Source organism: Phragmites australis, chromosome 13 (genome assembly GCF_958298935.1).
Source record: "Phragmites australis chromosome 13, lpPhrAust1.1, whole genome shotgun sequence".
Taxonomy (NCBI): domain Eukaryota; kingdom Viridiplantae; phylum Streptophyta; class Magnoliopsida; order Poales; family Poaceae; genus Phragmites; species Phragmites australis.
The window spans coordinates 21,164,230-21,183,745 of NC_084933.1; the positions used below are offsets into that span (position 1 = coordinate 21,164,230).

Below are 19,516 nucleotides of genomic sequence, written 5' to 3' on the forward strand. Positions count from 1 at the left end.
ACCCGATCTCTAGTTATTTTCATTTATAGATATTTTTTAGTAACTTCTATGGTAGACCAATATCGAACTAGAAAAAGCAACATCGAGATATTAAATTGATAGATATCATTATTTATTATAAAAAAGATCGTATATTTATTACTGTGAGTGGATTTATATATGAATAAGTAAAAATGCGCTTTAAGTTGATCATGTAACATAGAGTCATCGCAAGATCTGTATTTTATTTTTAAAAATAAAGAATATATTAGCTAATATTAAAAGAAAACTATGTTTTTTTACGAGCATCCATTTAATAGTTTACAGAATCGATTCAAATTTATCTCTCGTCACCCCGCCCCCAATCGTTCATCCTGACACATCGTTGCCTGCAGGCCAGATACATGGAGTTTGGGCATTGTCATCTGTCAACCTGTTAATTTTGACAGCTCAGTGGTTTAGCCCATTTATTGTCACCTGATGTGTCACAGAGTTGGCTCAAGAAGCAACTGTTGTGTTTGTGTTTTCTTCACTGAAAGGTTTGCCAACTCAGCTTTCTGTCGTGCTAAATTCGGGAGCAGTTTAGAACACACCGCGGATGTTGAAGCGGAAACGAGGCAAGTTCACCGCGGATGTTGAAGCGGAACACACCGCGGATGTACTGCAAAAGTCGAAAAAGTCTTATGACAAACTCGCCGTAACGATCCAGAAAGAGTTAATGTGCTGATCGGTTCTTCTCCCACCCAAATCGGATCCGTACTGCGAATATGCGACTGGCCTGCCGGCAATCAGGAGAGATAGAATTCAGAACCCTGTTGAGTTCTTCTAGATCACTTACATTCCATGCCAGAGTTCAGACTACAAAGTAGAATCAGATTAGAACATCCCCATCCGTCTTTGCTAAGGTCTCCTCAAGTTCAGAATCAAAATGTGACTTTTTTTTTTCAGCTGAGGAGGCTACAAAGGGGCTTTCCAGTGCCAAGGCTGGGGATCGAACCCAGTTCACCGGCTTGAGAGGGAGCCCAAGGAAATCAACTCGGCTCAGCTCCCTCTCAAAATGTGACATGTTGTGTAAATCTTATCGAAATCCAAAAAAGGGGATTGATTGACTGAAAATCTGAAATGTAATTTCACATAATATTAAGGCGCATTACAACATAACCATGTTGTATTACAGAGCACACCACAAACCAATAAAGAAATAATAATGTCACATCCCATCTCGACATATAATTCTCTCAGTAGAACACTGATTTTTCTTCCAAGAACTCACAGTTCAGTTCTTGCTTCCGTCGACAACCATTCATTCATTTCGCAGCTAAACGAAACATCATCTCGGTGCGGTGGATCACACCTGGAACGGCCAGGGCCAGGTGCCGGCGCCGTCCTCGCCGCCGACCTTGGCGCTGCGCCGCAGCGGGTTGCCGCCGCACTCCCTGTCGACGTAGGCGTAGTACCGCAGCACGAAGGCGAGCGCGAGCGCCACCCACTCGAGGCAGAAGATGGCGACGCCGAGCCCGCCGACCATGCGGAGGATGACGGCGCCGTCCTCCTCGTGGACGTACGACTTGAGCCCGTCGGCGAGGAACTCGGAGGTGCGCGAGAACGCGAGCACCGCGGCGGCGCCCTGGAGGATGGAGACCACGACGGTAGCGGCCATGTGGTACGTGTAGCAGCGGCCGCGCGGGGCCTCCGGCGCCGCGATGACGGCGCACCCGGCCACGGCGGCGGCGACAGTGAGCGCGTGGAGGAGGATGAGGAGGAAGCCGTCGACGGAGGGCACCAGGCGGAGTGAGAGCGTGAGGAAGCCGCAGCCCGACGCGGCGCCGAGGATGAGGTAGTTGGAGACGAGGAACGCCCGGCGCGCGCGGCGGTGCGGGGCGGACGCCATGTCGCCCGCGGGAGGCGCGATCACCGATAGGCCGCCCATGTCCGAGCCCGGGTGGGACGACGCGAGGCGAGGCTGTGCGCGGGGAGGGAGGGAGGTAGAGAGAGAGGGGGGGGGGGGGTGGAGCTTGTGGGCTTTGAGTGAGGAGTGGAGTGGAGTGAGGTGGGAAGGCGGCGGCGGTGGAGGTTTAAATGGGCCGGGGGATTCGATCCGACCGTTTGAAGAGGGCAGGGAGGAGACGGAGACGGAGGGAACGCAACGGCTAGTTTGCCAAGAGAGGGAGCGGCCGGGCCGGCCGTTGGAGGCGGCGCGGCCAGGCTGGGTGCTACGCGAGCATCTGCCCGTTGCTTGCTACTGGCATCTTGCTCCGGAGGCGTGGACTCGACATAATGATTTTCTATCGTGGCTTCGTGCTTTTGTCGCAACTCTCAGAAAAGATTTCTAATAAAAAAAACTGTTAAGAAAAGAACGTCTAATGTGTTTTTTTCTTAAGAGTGAGTGTAATATGTCTTTTAAAACTAGACCAATCTAAAATGAACTAGGTAACTTTATATTAAGAAGGAAATAACATCTAAATTTGTATCACTTTAAATTTTAGTGGTCTGAACGAATATTCATACGAGCTGGATGTAATACGTTTGTTGATATGCGAACCAGAAAAAGTGGTCTATAAGACTGAGCTTGTACTTTGTACCATCAATTATACAAGCAGGCCCACCTAGAAGCCCACTCAAGTTATTATGCTAGACCTTGATTGTGAAGAACAAAGATAAGCGGAATAAAAAAGGAAGATGGGTTCTTTCGAAGAGCATCAAGCGCCTATAGATCACAACGAGAGTATGATGTGTCTGTCGCTTATAGTGGCGGAGGTTTTATGAATTTTCTCAGTAAGACATGTGTATAGGTTGTAAGTCTAAAAATGTGTAAATGTGTGCATGTGTTGAGTGTAGTGTGAATTTAGATGATATAGTTTGTAGTGTTGAGGTTGAAGAAAAAAATAACAACACAACCACAACAAAAAAAATAAAAGGTCAACCGAAGTGCCTGAGACCAGGTTCCAGCTGGGGACTAACGTGATAACCAACTACACCACCCAGACGGCTGTTGATGACAAAGCAATATAAGAATTCAATAAAACTACTAGGAAGACACTGTTGTCAATTAAGCAAGCGTATTTCTATCGATCATATTATTCGCTAATGTCTTCAACAAAACGATTTTCGCTGCCATATACGCCGACCACACTCGTGCAGCCTCTAGCTAGGAATGTAAGTTCTGTCGTTCCCTGGATCAAGTCAGAGAAAATTTTAGGCTGTTATGATGTTATCTAGAGTTCTAGACAACTGAAAAGCTTCATATGAGTAAAATAAAGTTTTTTCCCTTGTTTTATAACCACACATACGAAACGAGCTTGCAATTAGGAGAGCAAATTCCTGGTTCAATAACGAAGTCAAAGTTTTTTTAAAAAGAACTATAACGAAGCCAAAGTTGAATAGAAAGGGTTAGGTGGGTGCTGATTGCCCCCCACCTCCACAGAGCAGCATAAGTGCATAACAAAACCATCGAAAGGCCATTTCAAGTTTGAAGACACATAACATTTGAAGTCTGAAGATAAACATAGCAGTACGAATTCTCAATGTTTTAAATACTGGCACCACATCCTCCCAATATCAGGTACAACAATTTAACAATGACATGGACATTTCTTACAAGGTGCAGTGCCAGACAATTTAACCGAACCCTCAACCGTTAAGCATTCTATCCAGACAACATCACGGTAACTGGTTCCTCAATCTTCAGGCAGTAATCTGAATCGAATGCTGGCGATGTATAGTTTAAAATGGAAAGAGATCCCATGAGTACAAGCTAATTGGTCGAAAGCATCTCGGATACAGTATCTAATTCTTTACTTCCCAAAGAATTTAGAGAGACGAACTGGACCTCCTTCCTCCTCACTATCACTGCCGGTGTGCTTGGACCTTGACCGGTGCTTCTTTTCCTTCTTTGTTCTCTTCGATCTAGACCGTGACCTTGACTTCCTTGAACCGCTGCCCTCATCATCACTGCTTGATGATTCTGATGATGAGCTCGAACTTGAATCTGATGAACTTCTGCACTGTTATCAATGTAAATGTGAGAACACTGGACAAACATAGTAAGCAAATGTACTCGTGAAACTCATTTTAAGTAGTACAGAAAGTTTTGACTAAGCGTGGGTGTAGCTGAACCGGTTTCGAGAAGTGCACTTCCAAAAAATTATATGCATACACACAATGTTGATCATGGAAAACTATGTTGACACATGTTTTGTGAAAAAAGCTGACCATATGTGTGCTTGTTCTCCCCTTGCCACTCGATGCAACCAAGAGGACCACCAAATTGGATCTGGTTGAATACCTTGTCCCCACCATCCCCGTGCCATCCGCCATAGCAGCATCCAACCAATCCCGCCACTGCCAGCAATTGCCACTATTAACCCTCCATACCTCTGGATTGTTGTGGACATCTACCTAGTTGTCATCTCTGTAAATCTCCATCAGAATGACAAGAGATGCATCGTTTTTTGGGCCAACGAGGCAACGACTGGATCTGCATCATGTTCAAGATCACTGGTCATAGTTGTGTTGGACTGCCCTCTGCTCCTCAAAGCAGACAATATCATCAAGGAGATGGCCAGCTATGAAGACGGACACAGCCATGACCAATCAAAGTCAAGGATGAGCTCACAGATTCGGCGGCTCGTGTGCTGGATGACTATGAGAGCATGGCTCCCAGTGTGCCATCCTGGATGCTCTGTAGTAGGTGGAGGCAAGACACCAAATTGAGCAGGTTCTTGACGCCAGGGCTGGCCAGCCCCATACTGGACAAGAACTGTTTCACACTGCTGTAGGAAGGGGATGGGGAGGAAGGGAGAGGGAGAAAGAAGAGGAGAGAGTCTGACAAGTGGGCCTGTGCCCTTCTATTCTTTTCAAACCTGTTGACTAGGCTGCCCATGTTTCAAAAACGAACACCGTGCAGATGCCACATTAGTGAGACTGAGGTAGTTTTGGTCTCAAGGGGGTAAAATGGACGGTTTTATTAGTTTGAGGGTGTCGAATGTCTAGTTTTGTAGTTCAAGGTTGATTTTTTTTAAGACTCTGAGAATTGTTCAAGGTTGTAAAATAGATTTTTTTCCTATTTGTAATAGGAGAAATCCCAATAATGATCTCCACGATAAGGCAGAAGTTTAGAGAATACCTTTCTCCTCTTTTTACTTCTTTTCTTTGCATCCTTATCCTTCCTATCTGTTTTCAAAGTTCTTCGTCAGGATATTCATTTGACATATGGAATAGATTTAAGATACGGGAGAGCAAATGGAATCACTAAAGTCTAACTGTTGGAAGCATCATCTCGAAGGTCGCAGTTGCCCATTTACCTCTCTTGGAAGATGATGATTTTGACTTTGACCTTGAATGATTTCTTCCAAGCCCTAGCTTCTGAGCCCTTTCAGCATCCAGTTGAGCTCTATACTCTCTCATCATCTTATCTTTGTCAGCTTCCACCTCACCCCTTTTCAGCTCCTCCTCCTATTAGGGAACAAGAGTATTATGAATAACAAAAGGTATTGATAAAAATAGTTGAAATTACAAAGCAGTCTTGAAGTAAGCAAAAATGTGAGCACCATTAACACAGGCAATCTGCTTCAATCTAACACCGATAAGTAAAATAGAAAACCATGAATCTGTTGCAAATAAATCAGACAACCTGACCAATGTTTAAAAGACCTAGATTGGTGTGTGTGGAATTACTATAAGGTTTAGTCTATATAGACATTATGGCTGAGAATGACAATAGACTAGAAATGTTGTACCAATTATCAAGCCGATTTTAGACATCAAAATCAAGTAAAATAGCATGCAAGAATCATATGGTAGAGAACAGTTGAGAGTTGCTCCAACTTATCTACTTTGAACAACTGTGTCTAACAGTAAACCACAGCTGGAATAACTCGAAGGTCTGGTAACCAAAAAGAGTGGATGGTACTGGAACGAGCTTGCGCTAGACTGCTAGTGCAAACCCCAGGTTGCTAAATCTCCGAAAATACCACCATTGATTTCATCTATTACTAATTCACTATATGAACTAGCAAGGCGATAAACATTTTCAAGCTTAACTGTTATACAGCAGATCACGACTTAAGATGAATACCCGCACATCAAAAACAGAAACACGCTTCACATGTAATCGGTGAAACAGAAACAGAAACACGAGCGGATTAGGGTCACCAAAAAGACAAAGCTGATTTAGTACTGCAGGAGCATGTCGAAACACTAACTATTGGAGTACAAGAAAGCAAGCATGGTCTAAAACATGTAAGCAAGCGACAAATCCAGCAGAGCTACTGCAGAATAAGCGGTGTGGGTGTGCCATCGTACCTTCTGCTTCTTCTTGAACTCCTCCCAGGTGACGGTGTGCGTCTTGCTGAGGCTGGCCAGGCGCGCCGCATGCCACTCTGGAGAATGAAATGAACCGTCCGTCTGCGACGGCCCTCGTTAGCCAAAATCCCTCAAGAACTACTTACTCTTCAGTATTCACTCCACGGCCTACCAATCAACTAATTAATCCATCTCTTAATGTTAACAGCGAGTCAGATTCCCCCTAACCAGATCGGCGAAAATCATCAGGCAAAGGTGGATTGCGAGTCTGGGACTCGGAAGGGCGATGGGAACCAGAGATCTGCGAGGGTAGGGGAAGACAGGGGAGGAAGGGGACCGACCATGCCGTCTTCGGGGGCGTCCGTGGCGCCGGGCGCGCCGGACGACGACCCCAGCCGCGACCGCTGCATCGCCTTGTACGCCTGGTTCTTCCCCATCTCTCCCTCGCCGCGGAGCCCAGATTGCAATCGGAAGGGGAGGAGCCGCGGAGTGGAGATCCCTTTCTCTCTGGTCCGCTACTGCGCGTCTGCCCTGCCGTGAGTTACGACTCGATGGTGATATGGAGAGCGAGACTGGGAGAGTCACGCTGGACGGCTGGAGGAAAGGAGATTATCCTTTTCTGAGCTCGTGGTTTAATCCGAGCCGCCGATGCTGCGATCTGACGGTCTGCAATGATGTTGCTACAACTGCAGCCTCTATGCTACTGCACGGCTGCTGTCAACTAGCGCGGCTTCAAAACAAAGTAAGTGTCGGTGTGCCAACGGTAATATTAAGTACAAATTTAAGATGTATTATAGTGCTGTCGAATTGATATGTTGGAGCATTGTCTTAATTTAATTTTAAATTAGATATGAAAAGGCACGAGAAAATTATCTGTTATTTTCACTTATAATTTTTTTATTTATTTTTATTAGTAAGATGTGTCTCATATCTGTAGTAGTAATGAGATGGGAAGATTAGAGGATGAGAGTAGGTAGCAAGAGTGGATAAATTATTTAAAGTTTAGAGATTTTTATTAGACAATAAGAGAGTAAGAAAAGATATGATGTATAACCTAGTGTTTTATATAGTAGAGATTATATTTTTTTTTAAGAAAACAAATTATACTCTTCTATGAAAAACAAATTATTGTTTCGAACAAATTAACCTTTCTACTTTGGTTTCTTATATGGGACCAGTAATCAATAATTTATTCATGTTCCGATTCATACTATTTGTTACTAACAACGGCTTAAAAAGTCTACTAAGGTCATCTCCAGCAGCTATCTTAAATTTTCATCCTCTAAAATACTATTACAGTATTCCCTATCACTATTACAGCATCTCTTATTTTTTTCATCTCCAACAGCTACTCTATTTTCTACTTTCTACTACTCTTTTACTCAGCCTCTATAAACAGTACTGCTGCAGTAACAGACATCGTTTCCCCCCTCGGCCCATTGGCAGTCTCTTTTAGCACTGTTGCTACAGTACCGCTATAGTGTTACGAGTGCTACAGTAGTCCACAGATTTGCTGGTTTGTTTTCTCTCTCCGCGGTACTGTAGCGCACTGTAGCACCGATACCGAACCTGCTGGAGATGGTTTAAGGAAATGCCGATGGTTCTTCCATTCCAAGGCTGTGAAACATGATCTCTTGTAGTCACATCGAGCAGCTTCCAGGTCCCGTTTTATCGAACTTTAACCTCTCAAGAGCCAATCATCAGGGCTTGGGATGAAAAGGCGTTTGAACATAGCTGGAGGTTGAAGGTGGAGGTACAAGAAATATGCCGTAAAAAAAGTATTAAACATGCCGTAAAAAAGTATCAGCTGCCTCTTGGACAGGTGATCTACTTTCTCAAGTACGAAAAGCACTCACCAACTCGAGCGTTTTCGTCCTCATTCCACCGTATGTGCATATCCATCACCATTAACATGCAAATTTATAACTGAAACAGCGAATGTAACTCATTCTCATCCAAGTAGCATGAAGATAAGGCAGATGATTATTTAAAACCTATACTTTTATTCAGATTATAGATGAAAGATTGTGCTGTCCCAGTTAACTTATTTCCATTTCCTTGCCAACCGTTTGAAATTTCAGTTGCCATTCACCTGAGGAATTGCTTCACCTAATGATCGGCAGCACCGGGACAGACTGTATGAATGTAATGTCTTAACAGCAAGCTATGCTACTGGATACAATTTTCTCCGCAGCAGCCAGTCGGAACAAAAAGAATGGCCGTCCTGCCTTTGATTTACGCATGAAACTGCCATGAGCAAACTGGGTCACGCGGGAGGTTCCCTCAAAAAATGAATGGGCCGCCAAGTTTTAACAGCCAAGAATGTGTTTGCTATCCCAATCATTGTTTTCCTCTGTTTGTGATTCCAGCTTCACAATGTCTTCCACAAGGATCTTCCCTTCTGCTAGGCGTAAAAAAGAAGGCTTAGCGATATAGCAGTAACAAACATACGCTGTATACTTTTCATCAATTCAATAGACAGGAGAGTTGAGTGCAAGAACCATCGTCTTTAGAAAGATTGTTGATAAGCTCTTGGACACCTTCCGTTCCTATGGTGTCTTTGAGATAATTTGCTGCTGCTGCCACCTCTTCAGGAGTCACTTTGCCATCACGATCCCTGCAAAGAAATCAACATATTAATGATCAAGGGAGATCAATTTGTGCGCATGTGGTGCAGTCTCTTGGTTAGTGGAACACATTATAAGATGGGCAATTTATGAGTACAAGCATGAAATTTAATCGAGTTGCTGCTAGTTATGTAGGGCATAATATGATTGCCAATTTGCAATTTTCACTCGATCTTGACTATCTAAATCAAATTCTAACCTAGGTGTGTGCATCAAGGAGGGCAAACTGCAATATTATCATCAGCTCCCTCCCTCAGCTTGTTTCTATTCCTCTCATTGAATTTTAGTACCTTTTGGTGCCATTTTTATTTTTCATTAAAAAAATCGTGATTCAAGAAATAAAACCAAAAAGTTCACCAGCAACAAAGCATGCTATTGCTAAGTGATTCAAAATGTGCAACGAGCTTACCTATCCAGCAGCTGCCAGCGATTGCCAATTTGTGCATCGACATCATCAATCTCATTTTCTAACTTTTGAAGCATAGCATCGACCTGAAATGCAGCAAAAAGAAAATCGTCAACAAATAGCCTCACTGCTCAACTAGCATAAAAGTTTCGAAGTATAACATCAGAACAAGTATATTTTCAGCATATACATGCAAACAAATAAATTGACAAAGTAATCAGCACTCACTAGTACATAACACATATTATCTAAAGCAGCATAGCGATGTCTACTTCTTTTCTACCTGTTTAGGAAGTAATATGCAGCAACTACTTGCTGCTAGAAAGAAGTCCATTAGTGTTCATTGCCTCACTCTAATTACATCAGCAATGATTTCATTTGAGAAGTTGACATACATTTTATGGTGCTGAAAGGCATAATTGGAGGTGATTGATTACATCTCTCTGGTGGCAAATTACTACCTATCTGAAAAGTCTACTACAATTCATAGGCTAATAAGTGGAGATCACAACTACCTGATGACAATTTCTATCAATCTGATAGAATTCTGCACGCAAGCCAACAGTTCCTATACTTTCAAGATTTTCTCATATATGGATATACCTATTTACATTTATTAATAATATTTCTCTTGAAAATAAAGGATACTTCCTAGTAGAAATTTAGCAGAGATAGATCAACTTGTAGAGCTTTAGTTAAAGAAAAGAATTCCTTACCCTATCTATCAATGCTGAAGAGACCTTTTCTCCCGCAGCTGCCTCTGCAGCATGGTCTGATTCCTCCCTAGCAGCCCTGTATGCCTTCCTGGCTTCTTCTTCACCCTCTGTACCCTCCTTTTTAAGAATGGTGTTATACAGTTCTATCTGTATTCCACAGGAGTGGGATCCAATATTAATATTTGCAAACAAACAGGGAATAAATATTCAGTCCAACTTCATCATACCTCCTTGTTGACAAGGCTTAAAAACTCTTGGCGCTCCTTAGTGACGGACTGCAAGATAGGAGAAAGTTCAGTTGAATGTTAATGCAAGTTTTTCTTTTCCTACAACTATGTGATAACAAAAAAGGCGACTTCAATCATACAGAAGCAGATGCAAGCACAGCCAATGCTTGACTGATATTACAAAGTTCCTCCTCCTTATCGTGTTTTTTTGCTTTCTTTAGTTCCTCTTCCTCCCTAGCAGTAGGCTCAGTCATTTCTTTCAGAGCCAAAACGTCTTCAATAGCCTTTGGCTCCTCGAGTTTTGCCTTCTCTTCTTTCTCTTGCCTTTTCTCCTCTTCCTGAGTAGTATTTGGTATGCAAAAGCATCAGTAACAATTTATTGTTGACAACACATTGAATTATCACATAGTGGGGATCAGAAAAGTTGCATAACTATGCTGATTCTTCAGCTAAAGAATGTACAGAGAATGTCCGCCGCCGTCCAACAACGATTAATCGTGGCCAGCCAGATGAAGAATTTGGCTCGCGGTGGTGCCCAGGACTTCCCTCCTATAGGGTTCGAACCCGATGGCGCCTACAAAGAATTGGCGATAAGCCGACCGGGTCGAATACTTGCCCGAGGTCAAAGGCTTTCAGAGATGCTCATCAGGGCGATCGTCAACCAGTGTTATATCATGCAGCAAGTCCCAAATCTGCAGGTACTCACAGACACTGCAAAGAGAGCACTAACGTTGGAATGGGGTGTGATGGCAAACGACTTCCATGGTCGATCTGGTTGTGTTTTTTGCAACCACATCTATCTCATCCGAAGAGACCATCCAAGCAACTCGAGATTATGAATGCCGAGACCCCCAAGCTCCAAAGGTCTGCAAACCCGCGACAACAATGCCCGCCATGCACACGTTGCCTTCCTTTCCAGAGGAACTCTTTTCGCCATTTGTCGATAGCCTTGAGCACCCACTTCGGCACCTCCTATGCCATGATAGTATATATGGGCATGACTGTGAGCACGGCGCGAACCAGGACAGCCCTACCTGCTGTATTCATCAAACTTGCCTTCCAGCCCGAAAGCAAATCATCAATTTTATCAACCAGTGGTTGCAGGTCTAATTTGCGGAGCTTGTGGATCTACAGTTGCAAACCCAAATATGTACAGGGGAAACAGGAGATCATGCAAGTTGTATAGATAATGCTACACCATTTTACCTCCCCTCGTGTGACAGTAGCAGTTAGTTATAGCAACAAAACTTACAAGATATGGCCACAAGATGCATCTCAATGGGTGAATTGGACAAGAACTCTTATGTAAAATACATGTGAAACATCATAGGGACTTAACTCTCGGTATTCAAGGCAATTAATAAACTAAACTATTAAAGTGGGAATACATGAACATCTATTGAACCACCAAGGCACCAAAAACAATCAGCCATTATTATTTTTATTTAAGACCATGACCTACTTCAAATTTATGTGCATTTCTTCAACAATGTCAAAGCAAGCAAACCCGGTGTTACTTCAGTACAAACGTGGGTGTCGGAATCCAACTCAGGCTCACCCTCAGCTTGAATCATCTTATCATCATTCTTAATGCTGCAAACATAGATATAAACTGATAAACATAGGTGCACTACAGATATACTGAATGATAAGCTGTACTGAAACTTGGAAGAGATTTGGGGTTTGTGCAACAATCAAATGTCTGTAGTAGATCTTAATACAAGAGGCCCACATAAGTAGTAACTATGCCCAGTAGAAAAGCATGCTTAAATTTTAATCGGATTTACTCTCAAGATGACCTAAATATTTGTACATTCACATCCTCCATCGCATATTTTCCCTTTCCTGACATCTACATGTCGAGGTAATTGTAAGACATGCTCTTGTAATTTCTTTCGAAGCATGAATCTCAAGTAGTGGTCTGTGCCAAAAGGTTGGATCCCCATGTATTTGCACATATTCACCAGCCGTGGTCTGCAGAGAAAAGTTGATCAGGCATCTGGTATAACTAAGGATTATGCATATATTCAATGAAGAGCCAACCTGCTCGTGTTATCCAAAGTCTGCTCGTGTTATCCAAAGTCAGCTCGTCATTAAATAGCTTTGCAAAGCTCAAAATTTCTTCATTGGAGGCATGACCACCTTTCCTTATCTAGTAGCAAGTTTAAGTACATCACAAATAGGTAAAAACTAAAGCACTTAGTGCTATGTGTTTTAAACTTGAAAGTACAAGCCGAGCATGTACGAAGCTAATACCTTATTCAAGAACTCATCCAGATCTTCAGCAGTCTGTTTCATTTCTTCACTACGTGATGTTTGAACTTCCTTTGCCATTTCTTTTGCAGTGTCTTGTAGAAATTTTGCATATTCCATCCTTGCCTTCAGTTTTCTTTTTAATGCCTCCTGTACATAGCAATATTAAATGCAGTCCTGAACCATGTTTGCATTAAGTAATTATGTTGACAAGACAACTTAAGTGATCTGGGTCAATACCTCTTCTTTCATCTTGTCCTGGAAAGTAGATGGCAACATGTTTGGGAACAACTTGAGGAACACTGGCAGCAAGAGTTCCATGAACGGGACGATAATAAACACAGCAAAAGGTACTAGCTTGAACATATCTGCTGTTGTACGTGTGAGCTGTTGCCTCTCTCTTCTTGTAAGGTTCTTTCCACCAGCAAGTTTCACCAACAGTCTGGATGAAATTCTCACATCTGCCCATAGTAGCTTAGTGTCCAACCAATAATGCTGCAGCGTAGAAACAAATTCATCCTTCCAATGCTTCAACTTTGCAGCCCAATCAGCTCTTAAACCCAAAAAAACTAATATATGTCAAACTTCAAAGAGTGCAGATAAAAACTATCCATCAAAAAAAAAACAATATAGTAGTCAATTTGAAGAGGGGAACTGAGACCTGCTCATTGAAGCAATAAGTCACAGAGCAGGGCCAATACCCAGAAGCCTAGCCCAGAATTTCTGTATGATTGATTGGTCAGTCTTTTGCACTTCCTGCACCAGCTTAGCTTTTGCTTTTGCTTTTGGTTTTGCAGTGCTTAATCCTTCCACTGCCTGATCACATTCTTCTGGGGATGCCTCCTTTTTTGTTGCTTGTGCTTCTCATCCTCACTCTGCTTGCCCATGATATTAACTTCAGACTGCCCAGTTGTGTTTGGCGTGGTGCGGACTGACTGCCAGAAACACCTGACTCCCAAGGTGAATTCAAAATTCTGTGCTCCAGAATCATAAGTGGGCAGAGAAACCCCACAAAGTGGACGCCATGTGAAACCACTACTGGGGCCATAAAGATCTCCCTTACTTAAAGTATACTGCGCCTTAGTATGATTATAATCTGCTGATTTTTTCTCCAAAAACAAATATACAGATCTCTGCTCAGGCTCACATCCAAATTCTCCTTGCCCAATTGTACTAGTGGATGAAGGTAATAAAATAGGCGCATTGGTATGCCGCAGAATGTACTTCCTCCTCCTGATGATAGCCCTCAAGGCCATTCTTGCTCACTTATTCCTTTTATCAAGGTATAATAGAACCCTGAAATGGGGCAAAATTGAGTTATGGCGTCGCCACATCTAAATGGTGCAAAAATGTGCAAGAAAAAGAAGCTAACATAAAGTTTGTCAATATACAAATTATAGCATCCATGGCCTTGCATAACAGCAGTAGTGGCTCAAATTACTTAGAAACATACTTACAGAATACAATCATCATAACACATCTAGACCATAAGTTCGATAATGGCCATTCCAATACAGCCGATATAACTACAAATCCACCAGAGAGCAACAACTTCTGAAAATAGAAAAGGAATCCACCTCATATACAAACTTCGAACCAAAAATCTTAATTAGATCTGATGTTGTACAAATTGGATCATGTTAGGCCATTCAGCCCAATAACACAAATGACCCAAGATACTACTGCCTGTCTCATCTGCTTGCAAAAAATCTGGCTGATGTTTTTTTAGGGATTCAACAGAGGGAAAAAGCACCCACCTGAACATAATCTGGCTCTTGATTGACTAATAAATATTAATAATGTAGAACCGAGAATAAAGATTAGAGGGGGTGAATAGACGCCTCAACAAATTTCTTTCGAAATAGATTATTTTCTCCTACTTTATCACCCAACGCACCTCAAGAATAAAGTGCAACATAAAACACAGAAACACAGCGAAAACACAAAGCTAGATCCGGCTAGAACAAAACAGAAACTCAAAAAAATTCAAAAACCAAACTTGAAGATCAAATCAAAGGTGGGTCTCATAGTTGGAATCGAACACTAGGTTTTATAGCAAACCAATCAATAACTCATCCCCACACAAAGTTTGGAACTTGAGAAGAAATATTTAAAAATAAAAAATAAGGTCACCAGTTGAAGAAATTCTTCAAGTCGATGATCTACATGTAAGGGAGTTCAAAACCCATGAGTATACACTAGTATGTGATTTTTTAATCTCTAGCAACAAGAAGAATGACTTCACAAGGTGCTAAAAATTCAGTTTAAAAAACCAAAACGAAAATCATAACAAAAAACCAAAAACTTGCAAACTTGCAAGAGAACCAATAGAGGGAAACTAGAAGCAGAAGAATTTAAGCATATGCAAAAATATAAATTTCATTACTTAAAGAGGTCAGCTCTATTTTAGATGGATTATAAAGAGTTTTCACTCAAAACTCTCACCTAATACATATTCTAAACACCCATCATTCCTCTCCTCTAAAAACTTAGCACTGAGCTCTCAAATGAGTAGCACAATAGGCTCAAGTGGCTGGTTTAAACTCTTATAGTTATACCCCTCTATTGATAGGTCTAGCAAATTTGACCATCTAAGTTTCCTAGTTTTTTCTCAAAATACTTCTCTTGTAGTACACTCCTACCTACCACTGGTGGTATTTTGATCTATTTTCTTCTTTATTCATCGGACGCCGCGGCGCCTTCAAGACTTAGCTTCGTCTCGACGCAAGCTTCTCAATGGTGCCACGCCTGCCACGGTTTTAAGGCTAAACCGTGAAACCCTCTGCACGGTTCTCAAAGCATGACTCGCCGCTTGCTTACACCTTAAGCAAACGCTCTGATATCGACATATGTACTTTGTCTTGTGATCCTGATCGTCAGCAAGTCTCTCTCGCTCCCGATCCCTCAAGTCGTCTTGTCACTTGCACCAGCATCATTTTCACTTGACTTTGTCAACACACCGTCTTGATCCTCCGTTTCATGCTTTGCTTGACCTCCACGTATACATCTAGGATCACTCTTGACTCTTTCCGACCACCTTGATCATTTGACACCAAGCACCCGCTTAGCCCCGATCACCCGCCGTCGATCGCCAAGTTGCATCTGTCACCTGCACACCATGAGACAAGCAAACATATTTCTCTAACTTCAACTCTTGTTAGTTCATAATCAAAATGTTCAAATCAAACTCAAACAATCCAAAACTCGACAAAACAAATCATCAACAAACTTATCAATCACTCATCACATATAAATCAGGGCACATTTCAACTTGGTTTCTCAAATAATTTAAGAAAATAGTCCACCTATATATCTAAGTGAGGAAATTTCAATGTTCATGTTTAAAATCACCATTGTAAACTATGTATATGGAATATATCATCCAAAACATGCACTCTATGTCTCTATAGCAACCCTTAAAGGCATTGATATCTCCAAGTACTTATGGAAGGAGATTAGGGGTCAAAAACTACAATAAAAATAGCGTGTTTAGAAGATTCAACAAGGTTCATGGTTGACACTTCACCTAGATCACCAATTCCATAATAGCACTGCCATAGAAGTGTTTGTAGCAGGTATCCTAAAATGTTCGTGAGTATCTACTTCGCTAATCAAATTTGAAAACTGCAATTCATCAACAAATTGACAATCTAACCGGAACTATGATTGTGAAACATGAATGTACCACATCACTTGATTCCAATTATCATCGACATTGTGTCTATCAATCCCTGTCATTTAAAACCAAGTCCAGCGAAGCCTAACGACTAATTGCACCGCATTCACGTCAGGTCAAACCAATTTCGTGCCCGAGATCAGAATTCGGAACCACTTGATCAAAAAAAAAACCCAAAGTAACCACTAAATCCCACCACCGGCTAAGACACCCTGCAACTGCAGCAACCCTGACCGTGGGGTGCGAGCTCGGATGCGGCAACCCACGTCGCTGGTACACCAACCGAGAGCTCGAACACAGAACCTACAAAACCCACCCATAGAGTCACAGGCAAATGGGGAGAGAGAAGGGGAGAAAAAACTCGCGGAACGGTCAAAGGATCTGATCGGGAGGCACGCTCACTCACCGGGTGGCTAGCTGCGGATCGGCTATGCGTTGTCGGACACCGTCGATGCCACGCATGGGGTCAGATCGGAATGAGTTCTCGGGACGGGAGGGGATTTTCATAGGACATGATCTTATAGAATTTGCTTTTGATTCTAACTACTATTTGCGTGCAATTAGTGGCGGAGGGTGGGAGGTGGGCAGGAAGTGTGTGGGAAACAACCAGGTTGCTGGAAATGTCGCCGATTGGGGGAGAGGAGCAGGCGTCTCACTGGGGGAGCGCAAGTGAAATGGATACTGGCGAGGCAAGGAGTGAGGACTGTTTATTGGATAATGTACTATTAAATGTCTTCTATTCATTCACAATCTAACAGTTTACGATGGAGTGAGGTCACCGCTCGGAGCACGAGTGAAGTGACAAATAGCAAGGCAAGGAGCAAAAACTACTTACTGGATAATGTACCATTAATTCTCGTCCATCCATACACGATCTAACGGCTTACAGCGGAGTGACTTTTCTCCGTGTGAAGTCAAGCGATCCTGATACGGGAGCGGTCAGGACTCGGGAGGGGGCATTGAACTGAACTGAACTGCTGCTGGGCCGTAATTGGATGGATTTTTTTGGACCCCTCCCCTCCTGTTGTTGTGTCATTTGTGGGTTGCGGTCTTGTTCATCGCCGTTTGTCCACCATCCGTAGCGCCCCCAAGCCACGGGTGTTCGACACATGCCACTCCGGCTCACTGTTGAACCTTACGCATGGATCCGCATGCTAATGAGGAAGCAAGGGGGTGTGTGGCCACTGGTTTAGCGCTGAGCTTCTCCCCTCCTCCCCCAAGATCTGAGAAGGTATTGGCCTATTTTCTTGTCCCTCGACGCTGCCATGCTCTTCGTCCACCTTTCCCTTCTTCTTCCTTGTCCTTAGCCGCGTCGTTGCTAATCTTGCTCTTCAATTTTGCTACCGCTTTCATGCTCTAGCATCTCGGAGCATTTGGTTTCTATTCTTGGAACATTTGATTGTAAGGTCTAGAACATTTTGATTTATAGAGATAGAGGCTCGTCATACTGGTTTGCCAGGGACGACTCCGCCGAGCTGTGGAGAAGGCAACAATGATGGAGTGCATCCGATTTGGGGGTAACATGAACATTGGGCAGCATTTTAGAAAAGGAGGGATGAAGGAGGTGGGCCACACAAGAAGGTAGGAGTGCGATTGGTTGTAGGTCTTGTTACATGCAGGTTAAACGGGGTCATATTTGTTAAAAAGAAAAGTGTTTGGTTATATCTGTCTAGATAAGTTTAGTTGAGTTTATGTTTGATTGACCGAATCTGAGGTTGCATGAACGGATGTAAGAGTTTAGATTATGATTAATTGCTTGCATTAAAATAAACTTGTGACACTGATAAATGAGCTCGTCTGCACGAGCCAATGCAAGAACCTGCATCCGCTAGGCCAGGTTGCAGACATATATTTGTATCCATCGAACCATATTGAAACAGTGTATACGAGGCAACCAAACACGTTTCTGCTTAAGATTATAAGTTAAGTCAGAATCCTTCTATACGGGTAACCAATTAGCCCTAGGAAGCTGTAGGCGTTGTGCGGTTTTCCACCACCCACGCGGTGGCCATCAACCTATGCCACGACGTGGATTTTCGTGTTGGTTTGTTTGTAAACTCAAAATTCAAACAACTTCCCGTAATGGACCTCGTAGCATGCTAACCCGCCACCTCCAGGCGAAAAAAGCCCAAATAGGTTTTCTCAAGCAGCACACATTGGCTCTGTAGTCAGTACGGTTGTCGGAGGGTGAACTCCTAGAACGGGGATCCGGAGGGACCCCTTTTGAGATTCGACCGGGAGGATGATTCTGAATCCGCCTTGGATGATGAGTACACATGGGAACCGGTCGGGCCGGTGGACATGGGAGAAGGCTATGGGGGTTTATACAGGTTCGGGCCGCTCGGAGGCGTAATACCCTACTCCTGTGTGTATGCTATTGTATTATGAGGGCTCTTGGAATGCCCTTTCTGGGTCTCCAACTCTCTAGAGCTGGTATGTATTACAATGGTATTTCTTGTCTATCTACTTGGAGCCCGGTTCTTCAAGTGCCGGACTCACTGAGCTTGGTGAACTTCCTTTTGTCCGCCTCTTCCTCTCTGAGACCTTCCAGAGCGTCCAGTCCTTAAGGTGTCCTCCGAGTCTCCCTGTCGATGATGGAGTGCTCCCCCTTTTATACAACTGGGGGAGGCTTGCGTGCCCAGCCGGGGGCATAAGTTCCCGTAAACCTAAATGGAGAGCAGCTCATGGCGCTACAGTTTGATGTTACAAGGGTTGACAACACACCCCATGAGCTGTCCCGTCGGCCTTCACGTCCCAGCTTTAGCAGACGCAGGGGAGGGGGCCCGCCGGGCAGCCTTTGAGCCGTCCCGCACGCCGCTGGGTCAGAGGGAGTCTGACACAGCAGGGAGACAGGTGATAAGCCTCATTACATTGAATGCTCCCACGCCTCCCTGCTAGGCGGTGGCAGGGTTTGACGATAAGTGTGGGGGGAGTTGGTCGGAAGTGACAGGCCATGCTCCTGTTGAAAGCAGCATCGGGCCTCCCACCGATTGACACCTCACCGCTGAGCCCTTGTGGGGTCCAACGACAAGGGGCTTCTAAAGTCGTCGGGGGACTGCGGGTGCCCGGGAGCCATGCCCGGGCACCCTCTTCCCAGTACTGTTGACTTCGTGTCATCGAGGAGCTCGGGTCCTCAGGGGCCACGTGTCCGTGGCCCCGAGCACGCCGCCGCCTGTAACTGTCTTCCTCAGGTCCTCGGGGAACTGAGTGCTCCGGGCCACTGTTCACGACCCCGAGCACTCTCTCCCGGATATACCTTTCCTTGGTCCTCGGGGAACCGAGTGCTCGAGGGCCACTATTCATGGCCCCAAGCACTCTCTCCCGATACT

General features: G+C 43.8%; 2 protein-coding genes and 1 pseudogene across 4 annotated transcripts; all 3 read right to left on the reverse strand.

Moving 5' to 3' along the window:
- Positions 1-1,084: 1,084 nt before the first annotated feature.
- LOC133888891 (uncharacterized) lies at positions 1,085-1,977 on the reverse strand. Its single transcript, XM_062329278.1, has one exon. It carries the CDS (start codon positions 1,907-1,909, stop codon positions 1,328-1,330), a length of 582 nt encoding a protein of 193 aa, XP_062185262.1. The 5' UTR covers positions 1,910-1,977; the 3' UTR covers positions 1,085-1,327.
- A 1,485-nt stretch (positions 1,978-3,462) lies between these two features.
- On the reverse strand, positions 3,463-6,837 carry LOC133888801 (uncharacterized). Of its 3 annotated transcripts, none has more exons than XM_062329165.1 (6): positions 6,624-6,836; positions 6,283-6,384; positions 5,283-5,433; positions 5,105-5,151; positions 4,192-4,320; positions 3,463-3,983 (listed from the first exon to the last, which is right to left on the reverse strand). In XM_062329165.1, the coding sequence occupies exons 1-6, from the start codon at positions 6,717-6,719 to the stop codon at positions 3,774-3,776; spliced, it is 735 nt and encodes a 244-aa protein (XP_062185149.1). In that variant the 5' UTR covers positions 6,720-6,836; the 3' UTR covers positions 3,463-3,773. The 3 variants fall into 3 exon arrangements, with proteins under 3 accessions (XP_062185149.1, XP_062185150.1, XP_062185151.1); XM_062329167.1 differs by having other exon boundaries at positions 3,795-3,978; positions 6,624-6,837; XM_062329166.1 differs by lacking the exon at positions 4,192-4,320 and having other exon boundaries at positions 6,624-6,830.
- Positions 6,838-8,591: 1,754 nt separating this feature from the next.
- Positions 8,592-13,767, reverse strand: LOC133889525 (uncharacterized; annotated as a pseudogene).
- Positions 13,768-19,516: the final 5,749 nt, after the last annotated feature.